Source organism: Myotis yumanensis, unplaced genomic scaffold (assembly GCF_028538775.1).
Source record: "Myotis yumanensis isolate MYYU_CA2020_CCGP unplaced genomic scaffold, mMyoYum1.0.hap1 SCAF_6, whole genome shotgun sequence".
In the NCBI taxonomy this organism is placed as follows: domain Eukaryota; kingdom Metazoa; phylum Chordata; class Mammalia; order Chiroptera; family Vespertilionidae; genus Myotis; species Myotis yumanensis.
The window spans coordinates 84,687,509-84,706,636 of NW_027223757.1; the positions used below are offsets into that span (position 1 = coordinate 84,687,509).

Here is a 19,128-nt window from a genome sequence, read left to right on the forward strand (position 1 = left end):
GAGGGAGCGACGGCCCAGGGGATCTTTAGCGTCATCTCGTAGCGCCAGCCGCGGGGCTAGAGGTATTGGTGGCGTGCTGAGCCCGGCGGTGCCTGGCTACACTCATGGCTCTGCGGGTACTGACCCGTGCTCTGGGCTCTCTGAGTCTGGCGCCCCCGGCTGGCGCCGCCCCCGGCCCGAGTGTGCTCCCGACCGCCCAGGTAACCCAGCTTACCCGGGAATGAGGCTGTTTCCGCTCGGGCCGCCGGAAAGGGGACACCCGGGGGTGGGAGGCGGGGATGCGAGACTGGTCGTTAGTCACGCCGGCCCGTGACCTTGGATAAGTCACTCTAATCCTCAGTTTTCTCCTCTGTAAGTGTTGCTATCTCACAGGGCCGCTGGATTCCTCGGACGAGATATTGGAGGTGAAAGTGCTTTATGAATAACCGGTTGTACAAGTCTCAGTAGTAATTGACATTTATTGAGTGCCCAGCATAAGCCAGGCATAAGTAATAGAGGTTTTAAATAAGTGAACTCTTTCACATCACTCTGTAAGGTAGTTGTACCTCATGTTATCATGAGAGAAAACTGGTGAGTAGTTTAAGGTCATACACCAACTCTTTGAGCTAGTCCAACTGGCTTCAAAGCCTGAGATTATGCAATGGTTATGATATCATAACCATTATAAAAACCATTAAGGATGAGATTAGTGAATGCAGAGTGAGATACCAAGAACAGGAGCCTAAGGTTCCTAGTGGGCAATTGATGAGTCACAGAAAAGAAAAGTTGAAAGTCTTGCTCTGTCTGGACCTTGGGCTGATGGTAGAGTTCGGCAGATGCATACCTTTTTTAAAAAAGACATGTTTTTGTTGATTTTTAGATAGAGAGGAAGGGAGGAGAGAGAGCTAGAAACATCAATGAGAGACACATTGATCAGCTGCCTCCTGCACGCCCACTACTAGGGATGGAGCCCGCAACCCAGGCATGTGCCCCTGACGGGGAATTGAATCCGGGGCCTCTTGGTCCATGGAATGACACTCAGTCCACTGAGCTATACCAGCTGGGCAGCAGATGCATACTTAAAATTCAAAACCTACTCTGTGAAATTCTGGGAATACAAGAGGGAACAAGGCAGAAATGATCCCGACCTTCCATTTGTATCTGAAAAACTCCCAGAAACATAGTGCACATAGGCAAAAGGCATTGGTGCTGATGGTGGTACATGGATATGTGGAAGTTCCCAGCTCTGGAAAAGGGAGTTGTTTAGGGGAAGGAAAAGTTTCCTGGAGAAGGAGAATTGAGCCAGAATTAGGAGACGCACCAAGGGGAGAACATTTCATTACAGAAACACTTCAAAGGTACAAGGATCAAGTGAAGAGAGGTAATCCACATGCATACACCTGGATAAACATTCCACACTGTTCCGTGTACAAGCTGTGAAGTGTAGAGTTTTTAGACAGCTGATCTGGGACACTTCCAGTAGGAGGTGGGCTACAAGCTGAACTTGATGGTCACTCCGCCCTCTCGGTTCTATGATGCTTCTTCAGTTAGCTTTCAGGTGAAAGAGGTTTATGTTTATCTCCAGGCGACAAGCAATGCTCTCCAGCTGCCCTCTGCCTCGATGTTGCTCCCCTGCCGCCCGTTCCTTACCTCTGTGGCCCTGAGTGCCAAGTTTGTGTCCTGGAAAAGTCGTACCACGTATACCGTTGCACCACAGAAAATGAGGAAATCTGGAGGCCGAGACCACACAGGTGGGAGCAAGGGCAAGAGGATTTAAACATAAAGGGAAAAAAACATGGTAGGACTCTAGTTCTGTATGTTGGTACAGGCAGAGGGATATGATTAAAACACACTTATTGGCTTTCTTCTACATGCAGGATGAGTAGAATACAAAGCAACAGGCAGGTGGTCTGTGCACCTAAAGACAATCTAAATAATTGAAGAAAACTGGGCATACACAGCAAGTTTCATGACATTTTTCTCCACATCCTTCAAAAAATTGATAACAGCCCTAACCGGTTTGGCTCAGTGGATAGAGTGTCAGCCTGTGAACTCAAGGGTCCCGGATTCGATTCCGGTCAAGGGCATGTACCTTGGTTTGCGGGCACATCCCCAGTAGGGAGTGTGCAGGAGGCAGCTGATCGATGTTTCTCTCTCATCCATGTTTCTAACTCTCTATCCCTCTCCCTTTCTCTCTGTAAAAAAATCAATAAAATATATTTAAAAAAAATAAAATAAAATAAATAAATAAAAAACTGTGGTACAGAAAAAAGAAAAAAATGGCGATCGGCAGGGGAAAAAAAATTGATAACAGTTGAAATTGATATGGCCCTCAATAAACTTACTGAATTTAGTAATTTACAGAGAATTTATCTGGAAGTTTTATACAATTTTAATAATCATATAATTATGTTTTTACCAAAGTCCATGTGTTTCCCCATCCCCGTTTATCCCACTGTGCTGTGAAATTTTTTATAATTTTCTGCTTGACTCATCATGTTTAGAAACACTGCTCTCTGCCCAGGACAGGCCTGTTATTCTGACGTGGATTATGTCCCCTCACTGTCCTGACCATAGGCCGAATCCGAGTGCATGGCATTGGTGGGGGTCACAAGCAACGTTATCGCATGATTGACTTTCTTCGGTTCCGGCCGGAGCAGGACACCAAGCCCGGACCCTTTGAGGAGAAGGTCATCCTCGTCCGCTATGACCCCTGTCGGCAAGTTTGGGCTGTGGGGCGATGATGGCATGACTGAATGACTACTCTGTGGCTTTTCAGAAATGTGGGGCTGCCTAGATGGTCTGCTCATCTGTCACTCACCCTGAACAGGTCAGCAGACATAGCTCTGGTGGCTGGGGGCAACCGGAAACGCTGGATCGTTGCCACGGAAAACATGCAGGCTGGAGATATAATCCTTAATTCTGACCACATAGGCCGCATGGCAGGTGAGAGGTGGCCACCGGACGTGTGTGGGCTGGGAGGCTCATTCTGTTGCTGATGAAATTCTGTCTTTTAGTTGCTCCTCGAGAAGGGGATGCACATCCTCTTGGGGCCTTGCCAGTGGGGACCCTCATCAACAGTGTGGAGAGCGAGCCAGGCCGGGGGGCCCAGTATATCCGAGCCGCAGGTATGAAAGAAGCTGTTGGGGGGCGGTGGGGGGATGGGTCTTACAATTTGGAAGGCCAGGTGGTACCCAAGGTCACAATTCTCTGAACCAAAGACCCACATCTGGTCCATTGGCAGAGGAAAAGAAGAAAAAACAAGGAAAAGGAGGAGGAAGAAATGCTTATGTTTTCACCTAAAACATTGCATGCCTCCTGCTCCAGTTTATATGCTCCTGAAGGGGTGTGGCTCCTATAAGTCTGTCCCCCGCCTCCTCTGTGGAGGGTGGCAGAGCTGCTTCTCCCTCCCCAGGGACGTGCGGTGTGCTGCTACGGAAGGTGAATGGGACAGCCATCATCCAGCTGCCTTCTAAGAGGCAGATGCAGGTGCGTGTGGGTACCAGTGGGAGGGATCAGCAACGGAGGAATGTACCTTTCCTGGCCCACATAGCTCCCAGGTGTTTTATGTCAGGAGCTGCCCTGAGCCGGGGCTGTCCTTTTGGGCTGCAAGAGGGACTGTCCAGTCAGGCTGGCCCCACGATAGAACAGAGGACAGTGTCTTGTTTTCAGCTCCTGTAGGACCTGCACTCAGGTTCAGTTATGCTGTGCTTCTCTCTGTCCTCTCCCTTCCCAAGAGTCCTGCCCCCAGCATGGTCAGACTCTTTCCCCCACCATACCATCTCTCCCTCTGCTTTCTCTGTCAGGTGCTGGAAACGTGCATAGCAACAGTAGGCCGAGTGTCCAACGTTGATCATAACAAACGGGTCATTGGCAAGGCGGGGCGGAACCGCTGGCTGGGCAAGAGGCCCAACAGCGGGCGATGGCAACGAAAGGGGGGCTGGGCTGGCAGAAAGATTCGGCCACTACCCCCAATGAAGAGTTACGTGAAGCTGCCCTCAGCGGCTGCCCAAAGCTGATACCTCTGGACTCTAATAAAATGACCCCCCATTTTTATCTGTTATTGGTGTTTTGGGAGGGGAGATGGTACATATTGGACGGGAGGAAAGAGCAAACGTGTCGGGGGAGAAAGGGAGAGACAATAGAGGGCAAAGACTGGCTGCAACCTGCAACCTCCTCGCTTCCAGCCGTCCTCCTCCTCTCGGTTCCTTCATAGGTCATGGAGGAGGGGGTAATAAATGACCTCCAGGGTCTTACTCAGTTATGGCTTGGGGAGAGGGGGAAGGCACTTCCGGTGGGAGGACACAAGGAAGAGGAAAGGGCGGCACGTCGTTGAGGTGGCAACCCCGGCTCCGCCCCCGCTCCCAGGGCCCCTCGCTTTCCGCTGGGCCAGGAAATGAGCCGAGGCTCCGGGCAGGTGGCACCGCGGCTGGGCCCCGCCCCGCCCCGCCCCGCCCCGCCCCCGGGGCTGCAGACCTGCGCGCTGGCAGCGGTGACAGCACCGCGGGGAGGTCCCTGTTCGCCACGCCCCCTGCCTGACGCTGTCCTGCGGGGCACGCCCCCTCCCGCCTCCCCATCTCGACCCCCTTTGGGGGCCCAAATCTTTGCCAGCCAACGGCGCCGCCATCGCCATCGCCTGCGCGGCCCCAGCTCAGCGAAGAACAGGCCTCACCAGGATCTCCATCTGCTGCTGAGGTGGCCAGAGCCCCACCGCGGCCCGCGGCCCCGCGCCCCTCCCTGGGTTTGCCTCCACCACTAGCCCACCGAGCCCTGCTCTCCATACCGACCCGGGGTTCTGGTTTACGCTGCCCAGCCACCCACCCCACTGTCGCGCTCCCACCTCCCAGCTCCTCCCGCTGCTCAGGTCTGCCACCCCGGTCCCCCCAAGCCTCCCCCGCTCATGCACCCGGCCTCCCCCCCACTTTGTCCTGGGCCTCGTGTTGCCCCCGCCGGCCTGGCTGCTCCTGTGCCTGCAGTGCCCGCAGTCATCCGTGCCTGCAGCCCACCAGTCCTCCCAGCCCTCCGCCTTGCCCCTACCCCACCACCAGTTCTCTTTCCTCTGCGACTCACACCTGTGCTTCAAGCATCGGAGCCAGCACTGCTTCCCAGACACACTCCCCAACACAACCCTCTGGGCTGCACATACCCCTTTCCCAGGGCTGCCTCCACCTGTCCCAGGACCTAGGATTCCCTTGTGACTCTAAGGCTGCCCAGCCCCCACTCCCCTTCCCAATGCGCTAAATCAACCCACTCCAGGCTGCAGGGCCTTAGGCCCCCTCCCTCTCGGACCCCACGTTTTGTGTTCTCTTGCAGCAAACACCCCAGTGTTCCTCTGCTCAAGCCGGGCCCCGCCGGCCTGCAGCAGGCAACTCCTGGGCCCCGCTTTCCCCATCCGGCCCAACAGCTGGTGCCGCATTTGCTTCCCTTCCCCTGGGTGTCCTTGACTTTCCAACCTCTCTTCTCAGTCCTTGCCTGTTCTCTTTCCCTTGTTTGTCCCAGGTGCCAGCATGGTGGGGGAACTCTGCTACAGGGAATTCAGAGTGCCCCTGGGGCCCGGCTTGCATGCCTACCCGGATGAGCTGCTCCGCCAGCGATTGGGCCACAATGGGCATCCAGAGTACCAGATCCGCTGGCTCGTCCTCCGGCGTGGGGAGGACGGGGAAGGGGGCTCTAGTCAAGTGGACTGCAAGGCTGAGCACATCCTGCTATGGATGTCCAGTGACGAGATCTACGCCAACTGCCACAAGATGCTGGGCGAGGATGGCCAAGTGATCTGGCCTTCCCAGGAGACTGCAGGGGAGGCTGGGGCCCTGGACAAGTCTGTGCTGGAGGAGATGGAAACGGATGTGAAGTCCCTGATCCAGAGGGCCCTTCGGCAGCTGGAGGAGTGTGTGGGCACCATGCCTCCTGCTCCTCTGCTTCACACTGTCCATGTGCTCAGCGCCTATGCCAGCATCGAGCCCCTCACCGGGGTCTTCAAAGACCCAAGGGTGCTGGATTTGCTCATGCACATGTTGAGTAGCCCAGATTATCAGATTCGCTGGAGCGCCGGCCGGATGATACAAGCCCTGGCCTCCCATGATGCTGGTGAGGAGCAGTGTGGGGAGGAAGGGAGAGCGGGAGAGCAGCTGGGCCGGCTTAGGGCCTCACAGGAGCCTCTGACCTCATCAATATGTAAATGATCTGTTGCACTTCTCTCATAGTTGGAAGAAAAGAAGGTGGGGTGGTAGGTAGGGGCACCTCTACAGAAAGAGGAAAGACTGAGTCCCCAAGAACCTCATATTAATTGGCTGTCTAGGCAAAGGAAGTTTAGACTTTAGACTATATATATACACACACACACATATGTATATATATTCATTCATATATATGAAAAAGCAAGTTTTGGCTTTTAAAGCAAATCATGTCATTCCTAGTGTATGGTGGGAAAAGGATTGGACTGAGGGCATAGGGGGGTCTAGGAGAGATGCCTGGGAAAGTTAAGGTTAGGGAGCAGTTACTGATTGGGGTGTGGGTTACAGGGACCCGGACCCAGATTCTTCTGTCACTGAGCCAGCAAGAGGCCATTGAGAAACACCTGGATTTTGACAGCCGTTGCGCTCTGCTGGCTCTGTTTGCACAGGCCACACTCTCTGAACACCCCATGTCTTTCGAGGGCATTCAGCTGCCACAGGTATTGTCAGGGTCATTGGGGGTGGAGCTGTGAAGATCTAGCAACCAGGCCTTTATACCTGTCCATAGAGGATGGTGTGGAGAGAGGGGCTAAAGCTGGGACAAAGTGGACATGGGCCAAAGACTGTGTCCTACAGGTCCCAGGACGGCTGCTCTTCTCCCTGGTGAAGCGCTATTTGCATGTCACCTCCCTCCTGGATCAGCTGAATGACTGTGCTGCAGAACCAGGAGCCCAGAACAGCTCTGCTCCCGAGGAGTTGAGCAGGGAGAGGGGTCGGCTGGAGTTGGAATTCAGCATGGCCATGGGCACCCTGATCTCAGAGCTGGTGCAGGCCATGCGCTGGGACTGGGCCTCCAGCAGACAGGGGCCCTTGGCTCGGTCCTCCTGTTCCATCTTCCAGCCCCAGCTGGCAGATACAGGCCTGGGGCTGCCACCCACCCAGGCCCAGTCCTCCCTCAGGAGGTCAAGGCGGTTTCGCCCTCGCTCTGAGTTCGCAAGTGGCAATACCTATGCCTTGTATGTGCGGGATACCCTGCAGCCAGGGATGCGCGTGCGGATGCTGGATGATTACGAGGAGATCAGTGCTGGGGACGAGGGCAAGTTCCAACAGAGCAACAATGGCGTGCCCCCTGTGCAGGTGAGCGCGCATGGCGGTGAGACCCTCATGGGGCCTCCATGCAGGGGACTCTGGCAGGCCACCCAAGGAGAAAACCCATAAGGGAATTGAAATGGTCAAAGAGGGGTCTGTTGAGAAGGGGGCCATTTGGAAGGCTGGAAAAATCTGGGTTTAGAGGGCTCTGAGGTCATGAAGATACAGCTGGACTTTCCCAAAGGGCCAGGGAGTCAGGGTAGTGGAGGACAGGAGGAAGTGTAGGTGAGAGGAGAGGCAGGGCCAGTGCCCGTAGGGGAAGGCTGTGTCCATGCTCTCCATGTGTCAGTGTTTTGGCCAGGGGTCACCTGAGGGCTGTGTGTCCTCACCATGTGGCCACAGCCAGTCATTAAGTGAGCTTTCTATTCCCCTTTCCTCTCTTTCCCCATGTTCTTCCAGGTGCTGTGGGAATCTACTAGCCGCACCTACTGGGTACACTGGCACATGCTGGAGATTCTGGGTTTTGAGGAAGACATTGAGGACATGGTGGAGGCTGCTGAGTACCGGGGGGCAGTGGGCAGTGGAGCCCAGGGTGTAGGTGAGCCCAGAGGGTGAGCTGGAGTAAGCTTTGAGCACGGGAGCGGTGGTCTGGCTGGCTGGGCAGTGATCCTTGTGCCCGATGCCCCATTTCCACAGCCCTGCCCTCCTGGCGATGGAAGCCCATGGCAGAGCTCTATGCCCTGCCCTACGTGCTGCCTGAGGATGAGGACACGGAGGAGAGCGAACACCTAACCCAGGCCGAGTGGTGGGAGCTCCTCTTCTTCATCAAGAAGCTGGATGGGCCTGACCACCAGGAGGTTCTGCAGATCCTCCAGGAGAACCTGGATGGGGAGGTAGACCTCAAAGCTGGGGGGCTCCACTGCACGGGCTGCACTGGGCTAGAGCATTTGGAGGGCTCCGGTGGGACATGGAGGTTGATAGTGGAAGGGGCTGCAGGGAAAGGTCTAAGTTCGGAGGAGTTGGCAAGTCGTCTGGGAGGAGCCAGCTGCCAGCCATGACAGGTTCAGGATGGAGAAGGCATATGCAGAGACCCCCACCCCTACCCCGTCCCCTGAGCCTCTGTGCTCATAGGGCTGCCCGCAGTGAGAGCTTCTCCCGATGGCAGGTTCTGGATGACGAGATCCTGGCTGAGCTGGCCGTGCCCATGGAGTTGGCCCAGGACCTGCTGCTGGCTCTGCCAGAGCGCCTCGACGACAGCGCTCTCAGGGACCTGCTCACCTGCCGCGTCTACAGGAAATATGCGCCCGAGGCCCTGGCAGGGCAGCCGGCTTACCCATCCCTGCTAGACGCCCAGGCCCAGCCCCAGGAATCAGCGGATGCAGCCAGAGTGGAAGGTAGGGCACCAGACAGACAGTGGCCTCTAGGAGGGCCTGAGCCCCGGAGCTGTCTGTGCTGAGTTCTGTGCGATCCTGTCCGGAAGAGATGGCACCCGAGGGAGAAGCTGAAACCTAAGAGATGAGCAACAAATCAGAGAAGCAGACACTTGTGCTCCCTCCATAGAATGAAGGAGGATGTAAAGTTAGAAAACTGAGAGTTTAAAGCCTGAAAAAGCCCACCCTCCACATTTTTCCTAGTGTGGAGAAAAACTAAGTGTTAATGCTTTTAGGTACAGGGAAATGCTCTGCTCTGTGGACAGGAAGCGCCTTTGCAATTGTAAGGATATAAAATATAAAATTTGTCATGAAGCTGTCATAAGTACATTATGAGGTGTTATGAGACCCTAAAGCAGTGGTTCTCAACCTTCTGGCCCTTAAATACAGTTCCTCATGTTGTGACCCAACCACAAAATTATTTTCGTTGCTACTTCATAACTGTAATGTTGCTACTGTTATGAATCGTAATGTAAATATCTGATATGCAGGATGGTCTTAGGCGACCCCTGTGAAAGGGTCGTTTGACCGCCAAAGGGGTCACAACCCACAGGTTGAGAACCGCTGCCCTAAAACAAAGGGGACAAAGCAAATCAAAATCATTTTTAAAGAAGTTAGGAAACAAGATTGAGAGTTAGGAATTTGTCCTTTTTTGATCCTTCACATCACTAACCGTGGCCAACCCTTGTGACTTCCCTCGTCCTGTAGCAGAAGAACCCCCGACGCAGTGCTCCCGCAGCCCCCTGCGGCATCTGGTGGAGGGTTATGGGCCAGCTGGGAAAATTGTCCTGGATCTGGAGCAAGCCCTCAGCTCAGAGGGGACCCAGGAGAGCGAGGTCAAGTCGCTGCTGCTGCTGCTGCGGCAGCAGCCCCAGCCCTTCCTGGTGCTGATGCAGAGCCTGGACACTCCAGCAGCCAACAGAGCCCTGCACCTGGCCGTTCTGAGGTGATGCGGTGGTGATAGGTCGGGGGGTAGGGGGGGGAGAGGGGTCTCCGAGACTGGCTGCATCTCTCTCCTCCCACCCCTGCTCCCCAGAATCCTGGTGCGGCTGGTGGACTTCCCCGAGGCACTGCTGCTCCCCTGGCACGAGGCCATGGACGCCTGCATGGCCTGCCTGCGGTCCCCAGACGCTGACCGAGAGGTACCCCTGCCCTGCCCGGGGGGGATGCTGAAGGCAGGGGATGCAAGGCAGCCTGTGATGAGGCAGACCTCCTGGGTGGGGCTCTGAAGGGCACAGCGGAGCATTGTGCCCTTGGTTTGGGTTTGGTTTTAAAATTGAATTTTATTTCTTTAAGTATGTAATACATTCACACAATTCACAAATCAAAACGATATAATGAGATATATACTGAATTCTCACTCCCACCTGAATCCCTGTTTCCCGTGGGCCCCTTATATATCCTCCCTGTGTTTCCTTATGCAAATATAAACCAACCCCAATGTGTGATCTTATTTGCCAGCTCCTTTTTTGCACAAAAGGGTATGTCCACATGACATTAAGAGCCTCAGTGGGTACGGGAGGCAGAGGAGACCATCACATCCCAGAGTCCCCTGCCACAAAGACATCCTGGGCACAGAGGCTTGAGTCAGAGAATTAGGGTCCTGGTGGCATGGGTGTCTGCAGCATACACCGTGGCGGGGTAGACTCGCTGTGCGCACACACACTGGTCCCTCTCGGCCCCTCCCTGCCCACAGGTGTCTGCTTAGGGCCTGAGGGTCGCAAAATGCAGCCCCACAGCTGGTTCTTGGGACAGTTGGGCCGGAAGAGAAACCCGCTGTGGTGCTGTCTGCACCTCCTGCAAACATAATCAGGAGTGGAGAACGCCAGGGGGGCAGAGCACCTCCTGGCTTTTCCATTTCAGTTTGTCTTTGGTTCTCTCGCTCCGCCCAGCCCTTGTGTCTTCCCCATCCCTGTCATTTTGCTTCCTCACTCTGTCTTGTTCACGGCAGTAGCCCCAGCACCCAGCACCCAGTGGGTGTATAGTAACCACTACTGCAGATGCCCCTGTGGCCAGTGCCTTGTCCCCTTTATTCACTCCCCGCACCCACACCCCAGGTGCTCCAGGAACTGATCTTCTTCCTGCACCGCCTGGCCTCCGCGAGCAGGGACTATGCCGTGGTGCTGAATCAGCTGGGAGCCCGAGATGCCGTCTCCAAGGCCCTGGAGAAGCACCTGGGGAAGCTGGACCTGGCCCAGGAGCTGCGGGACATGGTGTTCAAGTGTGAGAAGCATGCCCACCTCTACAGGAAGCTCACCACCAACATCCTGGGAGGCTGTATCCAGGTCAGGGGGAAGGATGGGAAGCTTGTGGGTTCACAGATGGTAAGAGCATGAAGCCCGAGCAGTGGAGGGGCGGGCGTGTTTCTGAAGTTGGAAGAGGCAGGTGAGTCTAGTGACCCTGGGGCTTTGTTCTCCACGCCTCTGCCCATGTGGACCTGCTCTGCCCGTGGCGCGGGAGAAGTCCCGTTGCTGCTGGGTTTTTCTCCATACGTGTTCCTGTTTCTCCGTGTTCCTCCCTCTCCTTGTGCCCCTTCTCTCCGATGTTCCGGCTGCAGATGGTGCTGGGTCAGATCGAAGACTACCGACGAACCCACCGACCCATCAACATCCCCTTCTTTGACGTGTTCCTCAGATATCTGTGCCAGGGTCCGTGCCTGTCCCCACGTCACTCGTGCCCCCATACCTGCGTCTCTTTTCCCTCCACATCTACCGGGCTGTGACCGCCACCCCCTCCCACCGCCCCCAGGCTCCAGTGTGGAAGTGAAGGAGGACAAGTGCTGGGAGAAGGTGGAGGTGTCCTCCAACCCGCTCCGGGCCAGCAAGCTGACGGATCGCAACCCCAAGACCTACTGGGAATCCAACGGCAGCACCGGCTCCCACTCCATCACCGTACACATGCGCCAGGGCGTCCTCATCAGGTAACAGGCTCCATGCATATGCTTGGCCACCCTACACTTGCTCACAATTTCCGTGTTTGTCTTGGGCGAAGCACCACCCCCGTGAACATGACCACAGGGTCCCCTTGGCTCTGTCTGCAAGGATATGACTGGTTCCAGTTCCAACTGGTTCCTCTTCCCTGCTCCCAGGCAGCTGACTCTGCTGGTGGCCGGCGAAGACTCGAGCTACATGCCGGCCAGGGTGGTGGTGTTCGGGGGCGACAGCGCCAGCTCTCTTAACACAGAACTCAACTCGGTAGGGACCCCTGTGCCATGAGACCAACCCTCACAGGACCAACCCTCCTGCCCAGACTCCTACATTCCTCTCTGCCTTGGGCCCCGTAGAAAGTGGAGGCCTTTATCCCTGTGCCTACGTGATGGCAGCAGGCCCTGAACAGTGAGGGTGGCAGCAGCACCCTTGCATCAGGGCCTCCCATGTCCTGGGCTGGGAAGGGAGGGACACCACGAGGGACAGGAGCAGATGTGCTCTCAGCACTCTCATCCACACATGGAGGTGACAGCCTTCCCCCCGCCCCCCCGCCCCCCCCCCCCCACAGGTCAACGTGATGCCCTCCGCCCGCCGGGTGGTCCTCTTGGAGAACCTGAACCGCTTCTGGCCCGTCATCCAGATCCGCATAAAGCGCTGCCAGCAGGTAGGGCCGGTGTGAGGTGTGGCTCCCGGGCACCGGGCTCTTGCCCTGCAGCTGTTGCAGATCTTGGACCCGAGCTCCAGCTGGGTGGTGGGCAGCTCCAGGAGTGAGGCCTGAGGGTGTGGCTGACGGCAGCCCATCCTGAGGAGACTGCGCACCAGGTGAAGCAGGCCCGTGCGCCTTGCAGGGCGGCATCGACACGCGCATTCGGGGGTTGGAGGTCCTGGGCCCCAAGCCCACGTTCTGGCCAGTGTTCCGGGAGCAGCTCTGTCGTCACACACGCCTCTTCTACATGGTTCGGGCGCAGGCCTGGAGTCAGGACATAGCGGAGGACCGCAAGCGCCTCCTGCACCTGAGTTCTAGGTGTGTGCGAGCATGTGTGTGCCTGTGTGTGCGAAAGGTGAGAGGTCACAGGTGGCGGCTGGGCGGGCTCCGTGGCGGGTGGGAGAGAGAGTTAACGTGCCTGGGGAGGGGCTGGAGTGTTCTGTTGTCTGAGGAGGGAAGGAAAGAGTAAAGACGAGATTGCTCTGGTGCCCTGGGAATGGAATGTGCCAGTTAACCTGGGTGGGGGGGCGGGGTTGCCAAGTACCCAGTGGGGATTTGGTCTGGGTGGACACTGGGGTCACTCAGGACACCTTCCTCCTTCCTCCTCATCCCCAGACTCAATGGGGCTCTGCGCCAGGAGCAGAATTTTGCTGATCGCTTCCTCCCTGACGACGAGGCCGCCCAAGCGCTGGGCAAGACCTGCTGGGAGGCCCTGGTCAGCCCCCTGGTGCAGAACATCACCTGCCCCGGTAACCATCCGACCCCTGACCCCTTTGCCATCCAGTGGTCGGCCCCACTCACCGGCCTCTTCATGCTCTACCCTAGAGCCACCGGTTTTTGCTCTTGTCCCTTTGGGGACCTGCGCGTGTGTTTGGAAACCCAGTGCCCCTCTTCTCACAGCCCAGGGCCACCTCCTTTCCCATGTCTCTCAGGTGCCAGCCGACCCCATAAGATCAGCAGGGGCCTTGCTCCCTCCCTCCCCCAGATCATTCTGTCCACTGCTCTTTCTCCACCCGCCAGTCCTGCAGCCTCCCCGACGGCCCTGCAGACATGCCCTGCCGTGGCTTCTTTTCTCTGCCTCCAGATGAGGACGGCGTCAGCCCCCTGGGCTGGCTGCTGGACCAGTACCTGCAGTGTCGGGAGGCGGCCCACAACCCTCAGAGCCGCGCGGCAGCTTTCTCCTCGCGGGTGCGCCGCCTCACACACCTGCTGGTGCACGTGGAGCCCTGTGAGGTGCCCGCTGCGGCGGGGGCCCATCGGCCCAGTGAGTACCGGAGGACTCAGGCGGGAGCTCGGTGGGGGCGTGGCCCTGTGTGCTCCACTCATTCTGCGGCTTTTGTCCCTCCTCACCCTACCCCTCCCTGTGTGCTCAGCCTATTCCACTTCCAAGTGTGTGTCACCCCACCAGGAGCATCGTTTGGGGTGGCAGCATGTCAGGAAAGGCCCCGGGGCTCAGCCTTGAATGGGGACCCAGGAGCCGAAGGGCTGCCCCCACCTTGCCTCTGCCCTCCCTGTCTCCACAGACGGCAGAAACAGAAGCCACGACTGGGGCTCCCTGGCTACCCCGGGGCTTCCCAGCAGCATCGTGAGAAACCTGACCCGCTGCTGGCAGGCAGCGGTGGAGGAGCAGGTGGGCGGGGCGGGGCGGGGCGGGGCGGGGCGGGGCGGGGCGGGGCGGGGCGGGGCGGGGCGGGGCGGGGCGGGGCGGGGCGGGGCGGGGCGAGGAGGGAGGGAGGACCTGCATGGTGTGGGGTGGCCTCCTCACGCTGCTGCCCCTTCCCTCCAGGTGAACAGTTTTCTGACCTCACACTGGCGGGATGATGACTTTGTGCCACGCTACTGTGAGCACTTTAATAATCTGCAGAAGTCCAGCTCCGAGCTGTTTGGGCCACGGGCAGCCTTCTTGCTGGCGCTGCAGAACGGCTGTGCTGGGGCCCTGCTGAAGCTCCCTTTCCTCCAGGCTGCCCACGTAAGCCTCCCACCTCGCCTCGTCCCCAAACTCTCCCTTCCCCACCTCAGAAGGGCCCACCCTTCCATTCCCATTCAGTAAGCAGCATGCTTTGGGACATAACCATGTTGTTGTTTTGGCTTTTATGTATATATCCATAAAAATTCAAAGAAAAGCCCTGGCCAGTTGGTTGGAGTGTCGTCCCATAGACTGAAAGGTTGAGGATTCAATTCCCTGTCAGGGCACATACCTATGTTTCCAGTTTGATCCCTGTTCGAGGACCACAGGGGAGGCAACTGATTGATGTTTCTCTCTTCCTCCCTTTCTCTCTAAAATCAATAAACATATATTTTTTAATTAAAAAAAAAAGCATAGTGACCTGCAGCATGCCGTCCTAATATATCTTGATAAACTTTCTCCTATTTGAATGCATGATTTAACAGTTCACTCATGAGTACCTAAAATACCATATCCTGTTTTCCTTGATCGTTACATTAAAAGCCTTTGCGAGTGTTGCTATTTGCACTCATTTCTTCTTTGTGCCTAAATTCCATCTAATGGATGTACTATAATTTACTCCCTCATTCGCATCATCCCATACATATTTAACAAGCGCTTAAAATGTGCTAAGAGATGAAGATAGATGAAGTCCATCCCCTCAAAAATTTACGGTCTTCTAGGAAAGACATGGAATTAAGCAGATGATAAACTAAAATGTGACAGGCTCTCTGGTAAGCAAGGAACGATGCAGTGGGAGCGTGAGGCAGCGGCTGCCTGAGTTGCTTTTGGTCGTTCTGTTTCATTAGTAATGCTGCAGCGTGACCATTTTTGTACATATAACTTATTTCCTCATATTAAATTACGTATGGTTGTTAGCCCTGGCCAGTATGGGCATATTCCCGTTCAGGGCACATGCCTGGGTTTCGGACTCATTACCCAGTAGGGGGCAGGTAGGAGGCAGCCCATTGATATTTCGCTCTCACATCAATGTTTCTCTCTCTCCCTCTCCCTCTCATTAATACAATTGTTAATGACTTTATAAAAGTTTTATGGCCCAGCCAGCTTAGTGTTGAACATCAACCTGTGATCCAGGAAGTCACACTTTGATTCTCTATCAGGGCACATGCCTGGGTTGCCGGCTCAATCCCCAGTAGGGTGCGTGCAGGAGGCAATTGATCAATGATTCTCTCTCATCATTGATGTTTCTGTCTCTCTCTCCCTCTCCCTCTCTGAAATCAATAAAAATATGTTTTAAAAAAGTTTTATGAAAGTGTTGACCAATTGATGAAGCTTTGAGCCATTCGTATCTACTGCATCAGACCTCCTCACTGCTCCCACCCACTAGCCCACTCATGGTTTTCCTGTGCTCCTCCCACTGCCCAGGTGAGTGAGCAGTTTGCCCGGCACATTGACCAGCGGATCCAGGGCAGCCGGATTGGTGGGGCCCGGGGGATGGAGATGCTGGCGCACTTACAGCGATGCCTGGAAACCGTCCTGATTTTCTCTGGCCTGGAAATAGCCACCACCTTTGAGCATTACTACCAGTGAGTGTGGGCCTCGGGAGTGGGAGGTGGGGGGGGGCGGGGCAGGCCGACAGAGGCCGGGGCAGCTTGTGGGCCTGGGAGCCTGGAGGCCTGGAGCAGGAGGCTGGGCCGTGCCGAGTGCCCACACTGAGGCCGGGCCTGGGCTGTGTGTGCTGCAGGCACTACATGGCGGACCGTCTCCTGAGCCTGGGCTCCAGCTGGCTGGAGGGGGCCGTGCTGGAGCAGATCGGTCCCTGCTTCCCCCACCGCCTCCCCCAGCAGATGCTGCGGACCCTGAGCACCTCTGAGGAGCTGCAGCGCCAGTTCCACGTCTACCAGCTCCAGCGGCTTGATCAGGAACTCCTGAAGCTGGAGGACACGGAGAAGAAAATACAGGTGGGTGCCAGGGGAGGGAGGAGCAGATGGGAGGCTCGGAAAGCAGAGAGGCATGGAGCAGCCCGAGGAGGCCCCCCGGCTTCTGGGAACCTGTGTTCCTTCTTCTGGTGGCCAGGAGGCCAGTGGCAAGGAGCACGCGGGAGAGCGCGAAGAGGGAGCCGAGGAAGCCGGGGCCGCAGCAGCCGCAGAGGTGACGGAAGAGGAGGAGGAGGAGGAGAACGAAGACCTCTTCTATGAAGGGGCAATGCCGGAAGTGTCTGTGCTGGTCTTGTCACCACGCTGCTGGCCCACTGCCTCCATCTGCCACACGCTGAACCCCAGAACCTGCTTGCCCTCCTACCTGAGGGGCACTTTGAACCGATACTCCAACTTCTACAACAAGAGTGAGGAGCAGAGCAAAGGAAACGGGGGTGTGGGTGGGTGGGGGGGCTGGGAAGAGGCTGGGATGCTGGGGAAGAATTGGGGGTTGGGGCGGGCCCTGGGGTTGGGAGGCTTGATGGGGTAGACGAGAAGAAAGGGCAGGAGCTTAGGTTTGGGGCAGGGGGTGGGGCTATTAGGCACTAGTTCGCTGAACTATTGCCTTCTTAACATAGACCCCAGACTCTCTTTGTGGGTGGCGAGGAGGATGGAGGCAGGAGGCACTGAGGCCCCCAGAAAGGGCTCTCTCTCTCCCTCCGTGGGAGGTCAGTCACTGTACCCTAGCTCCACTGGGCTGGGCAGTGACACCGGAGGGGGATGAGAATCAGACCTACCTTCAGGGGGTCCCAGACTAACCAGGGAGACACGTCTTCTCTCTCAGGGGGATCCCAGGTGATGAGAGCCCCTGCGCTTCCTCACTTTGTGGTTCTGTCTCCCTAAAATATGGGGAACTCCTCGAAGGCACTAACCAGAGCCTGCCTGGGACAGGGCTAGGCACGCGGTGGGCTCCCGGTGCCTGAGGCTCCCCTGGGGGGAGCAGAGAAGGCTGAGCTCCGGAAGGCTCAGGCCAGGAACCTGTGTCCACACATGCTGGGCCACACGCTCTGCAATTAGCGGGACCAAAGCTTAACCAGTGGTGTGCCCTCACCAGGTCAGAGCTACCCTGTCCTGGAGCAGGGCCCGCAGAGGCGGCTGCAGTGGACGTGGCTGGGCCGGGCCGAGGTGCAGTTTGGGGACCAGACCCTGCATGTGTCCACCGTGCAGATGTGGCTGCTGCTATATCTCAACGACCTGAAGGTGGTCCAGCTGTCTGCTCCTCCCTGCTCTCTCCCACCTCCTCTCTCCTCTTTTTCCCTAAACGTTGACTCCTGCCCTCCTTCCCTCCACCCTCTCCGCTCCAACCCGTGAGGAAGCCCTGAATGTCCCCCCCTTCCCTAGGCGGTCTCCGTGGAGAACCTGCGGGCCCTCTCGGGGCTCCCTGCAGACACCCTGAATCAGGCCGTTGGGCTTCTCACCTCCTCACGAGGCCCCCTGGACCTTCACGAGCAAAAGGACGTCCCAGGAGGTGTGTGCCGGGGGCAGAGGAGCCTGGGCCGGGAGGCGTGTGCGGGGGGCAGAGGGGCCTGAGCCGGGAGGCGTGTGCGGGGGCAGAGGGGCCTGAGCCGGGAGGCGTGTGCCGGGGGCAGAGGGGCCTGGGCCGGGAGGCGTGTGCCGGGGGCAGAGGGGCCTGGGCCGGGAGGCGTGTGCCGGGGGCAGGGGGGCCTGGGCCGGGAGGCGTGTGCCGGGGGCAGGGGGGCCTGGGCCGGGAGGCGTGTGCCGGGGGCAGGGGGGCCTGGGCCGGGAGGCGTGTGCCGGGGGCAGGGGGGCCTGGGCCGGGAGGCGTGTGCCGGGGGCAGGGGGGCCTGGGCCGGGAGGCGTGTGCCGGGGGCAGGGGGGCCTGAGCAGGTCGGCCTGGTCGTGGGCCACCTCCCGAGTGCCTAGTGCTCGTTTCAGGTGTGCTCAAGATTCGAGATGACAGCGAGGAGCCCAGGCCACGGAGGGGCAACGTGTGGCTCATCCCCCCGCAGACGTACCTGAAAGCTGAGGATGAAGAGGGCCGGAACCTGGAGAAGAGACGGAACCTTCTGAACTGCCTCATCGTCCGAATCCTCAAGGCCCACGGGGACGAGGGGCTGCACATCGGCCAGCTCGTCTATCTGGTAGGCGGCCGGGGGTGGGCAGGGGTGATGGAGCTTTGGGGTGGGGGGTGCCGTCCACAGAGGGAGGTGGGCCCACATTTGAAGCCTCTGGTTCCCTGTGGTCCTGGGAGGGTTGAGGTGGGGGTGCACCTGGTGCCCGTGGAGCTTGTTGCCTGGCAGCCTGTGCTTGGAGTGGAAGCTAGACGGAGAGCTGGTGTCTGACCTGTAGTCCCCCTCCCTTCTCCACACCAGGTGCTGGAAGCGTGGCAGAAGGGCCCCTGTCCTCCCAGGGCTTTGGTCAGCGGCCTGGGTAGGGGGTCTGCCTGCAGCAGCACTGATGTCCTCTCCTGCATCCTGCACCTCCTGGGCAAGGGCACGGTGAGACGCCGTGATGACCGGCCCCAGATGCTGTCCTACGCAGTCCCCGTGACGGTGATGGAGCCTCACACCGAGTCCCTGAACCCGGGCTCCTCAGGCCCCAACCCACCCCTCACCTTCCACACCCTGCAGATTCGATCTCGAGGTGTGCCCTATGCCTCCTGCACCGCCACCCACAGCTTCTCCACCTTCCGGTAGCCCTGCAGATGGGACCAGGGCTAGACCGGGCCCGGCTTCCTGCAGAAATAAAATGCAGGAGTTGGAGTACACGGCCTGTGTGGTGACTGCTGGGGATCTGGCGGGCTTCGCTGGCTAAAAGGGAAGAAGAGTCCTCTGGTTCCGAGGCCGTCTCGTGCCGTCCAGGAGTCACTAGAGTGAGGGTGACAGCGTGGGGAGAATCGTGCAGGGAGTCAGGTGTGACTTAGCATCGGCCGCTCAGCAGGGGTAAGTGGACAGGGATGGATTGCCACCCCTTCTTAGAGG

At 57.6% G+C, this 19,128-nt stretch overlaps 2 protein-coding genes across 2 annotated transcripts; both read left to right on the top strand.

The window, feature by feature from the left end:
- Positions 1 to 30: 30 nt before the first annotated feature.
- MRPL2 (mitochondrial ribosomal protein L2) lies at positions 31 to 4,035 on the top strand. The gene is made up of 7 exons (XM_070418558.1): positions 31 to 200; positions 1,565 to 1,730; positions 2,557 to 2,698; positions 2,810 to 2,925; positions 2,997 to 3,107; positions 3,395 to 3,468; positions 3,786 to 4,035. The coding sequence occupies exons 1-7, from the start codon at positions 105 to 107 to the stop codon at positions 3,996 to 3,998; spliced, it is 918 nt and encodes a 305-aa protein (XP_070274659.1). The 5' UTR covers positions 31 to 104; the 3' UTR covers positions 3,999 to 4,035.
- A 524-nt stretch (positions 4,036 to 4,559) lies between these two features.
- CUL7 (cullin 7) lies at positions 4,560 to 18,879 on the top strand. Its single transcript, XM_070418559.1, has 26 exons — positions 4,560 to 4,674; positions 5,479 to 6,066; positions 6,501 to 6,652; positions 6,789 to 7,289; positions 7,701 to 7,839; positions 7,938 to 8,134; positions 8,407 to 8,635; positions 9,380 to 9,617; positions 9,708 to 9,813; positions 10,729 to 10,956; positions 11,229 to 11,319; positions 11,420 to 11,591; positions 11,760 to 11,865; positions 12,167 to 12,262; positions 12,447 to 12,622; positions 12,920 to 13,053; positions 13,389 to 13,568; positions 13,828 to 13,934; positions 14,091 to 14,273; positions 15,636 to 15,796; positions 15,955 to 16,171; positions 16,287 to 16,554; positions 17,241 to 17,386; positions 17,528 to 17,654; positions 18,083 to 18,288; positions 18,520 to 18,879. The coding sequence occupies exons 2-26, from the start codon at positions 5,487 to 5,489 to the stop codon at positions 18,841 to 18,843; spliced, it is 5,064 nt and encodes a 1,687-aa protein (XP_070274660.1). The 5' UTR covers positions 4,560 to 4,674; positions 5,479 to 5,486; the 3' UTR covers positions 18,844 to 18,879.
- The last annotated feature ends 249 nt before the right edge of the window (positions 18,880 to 19,128 follow it).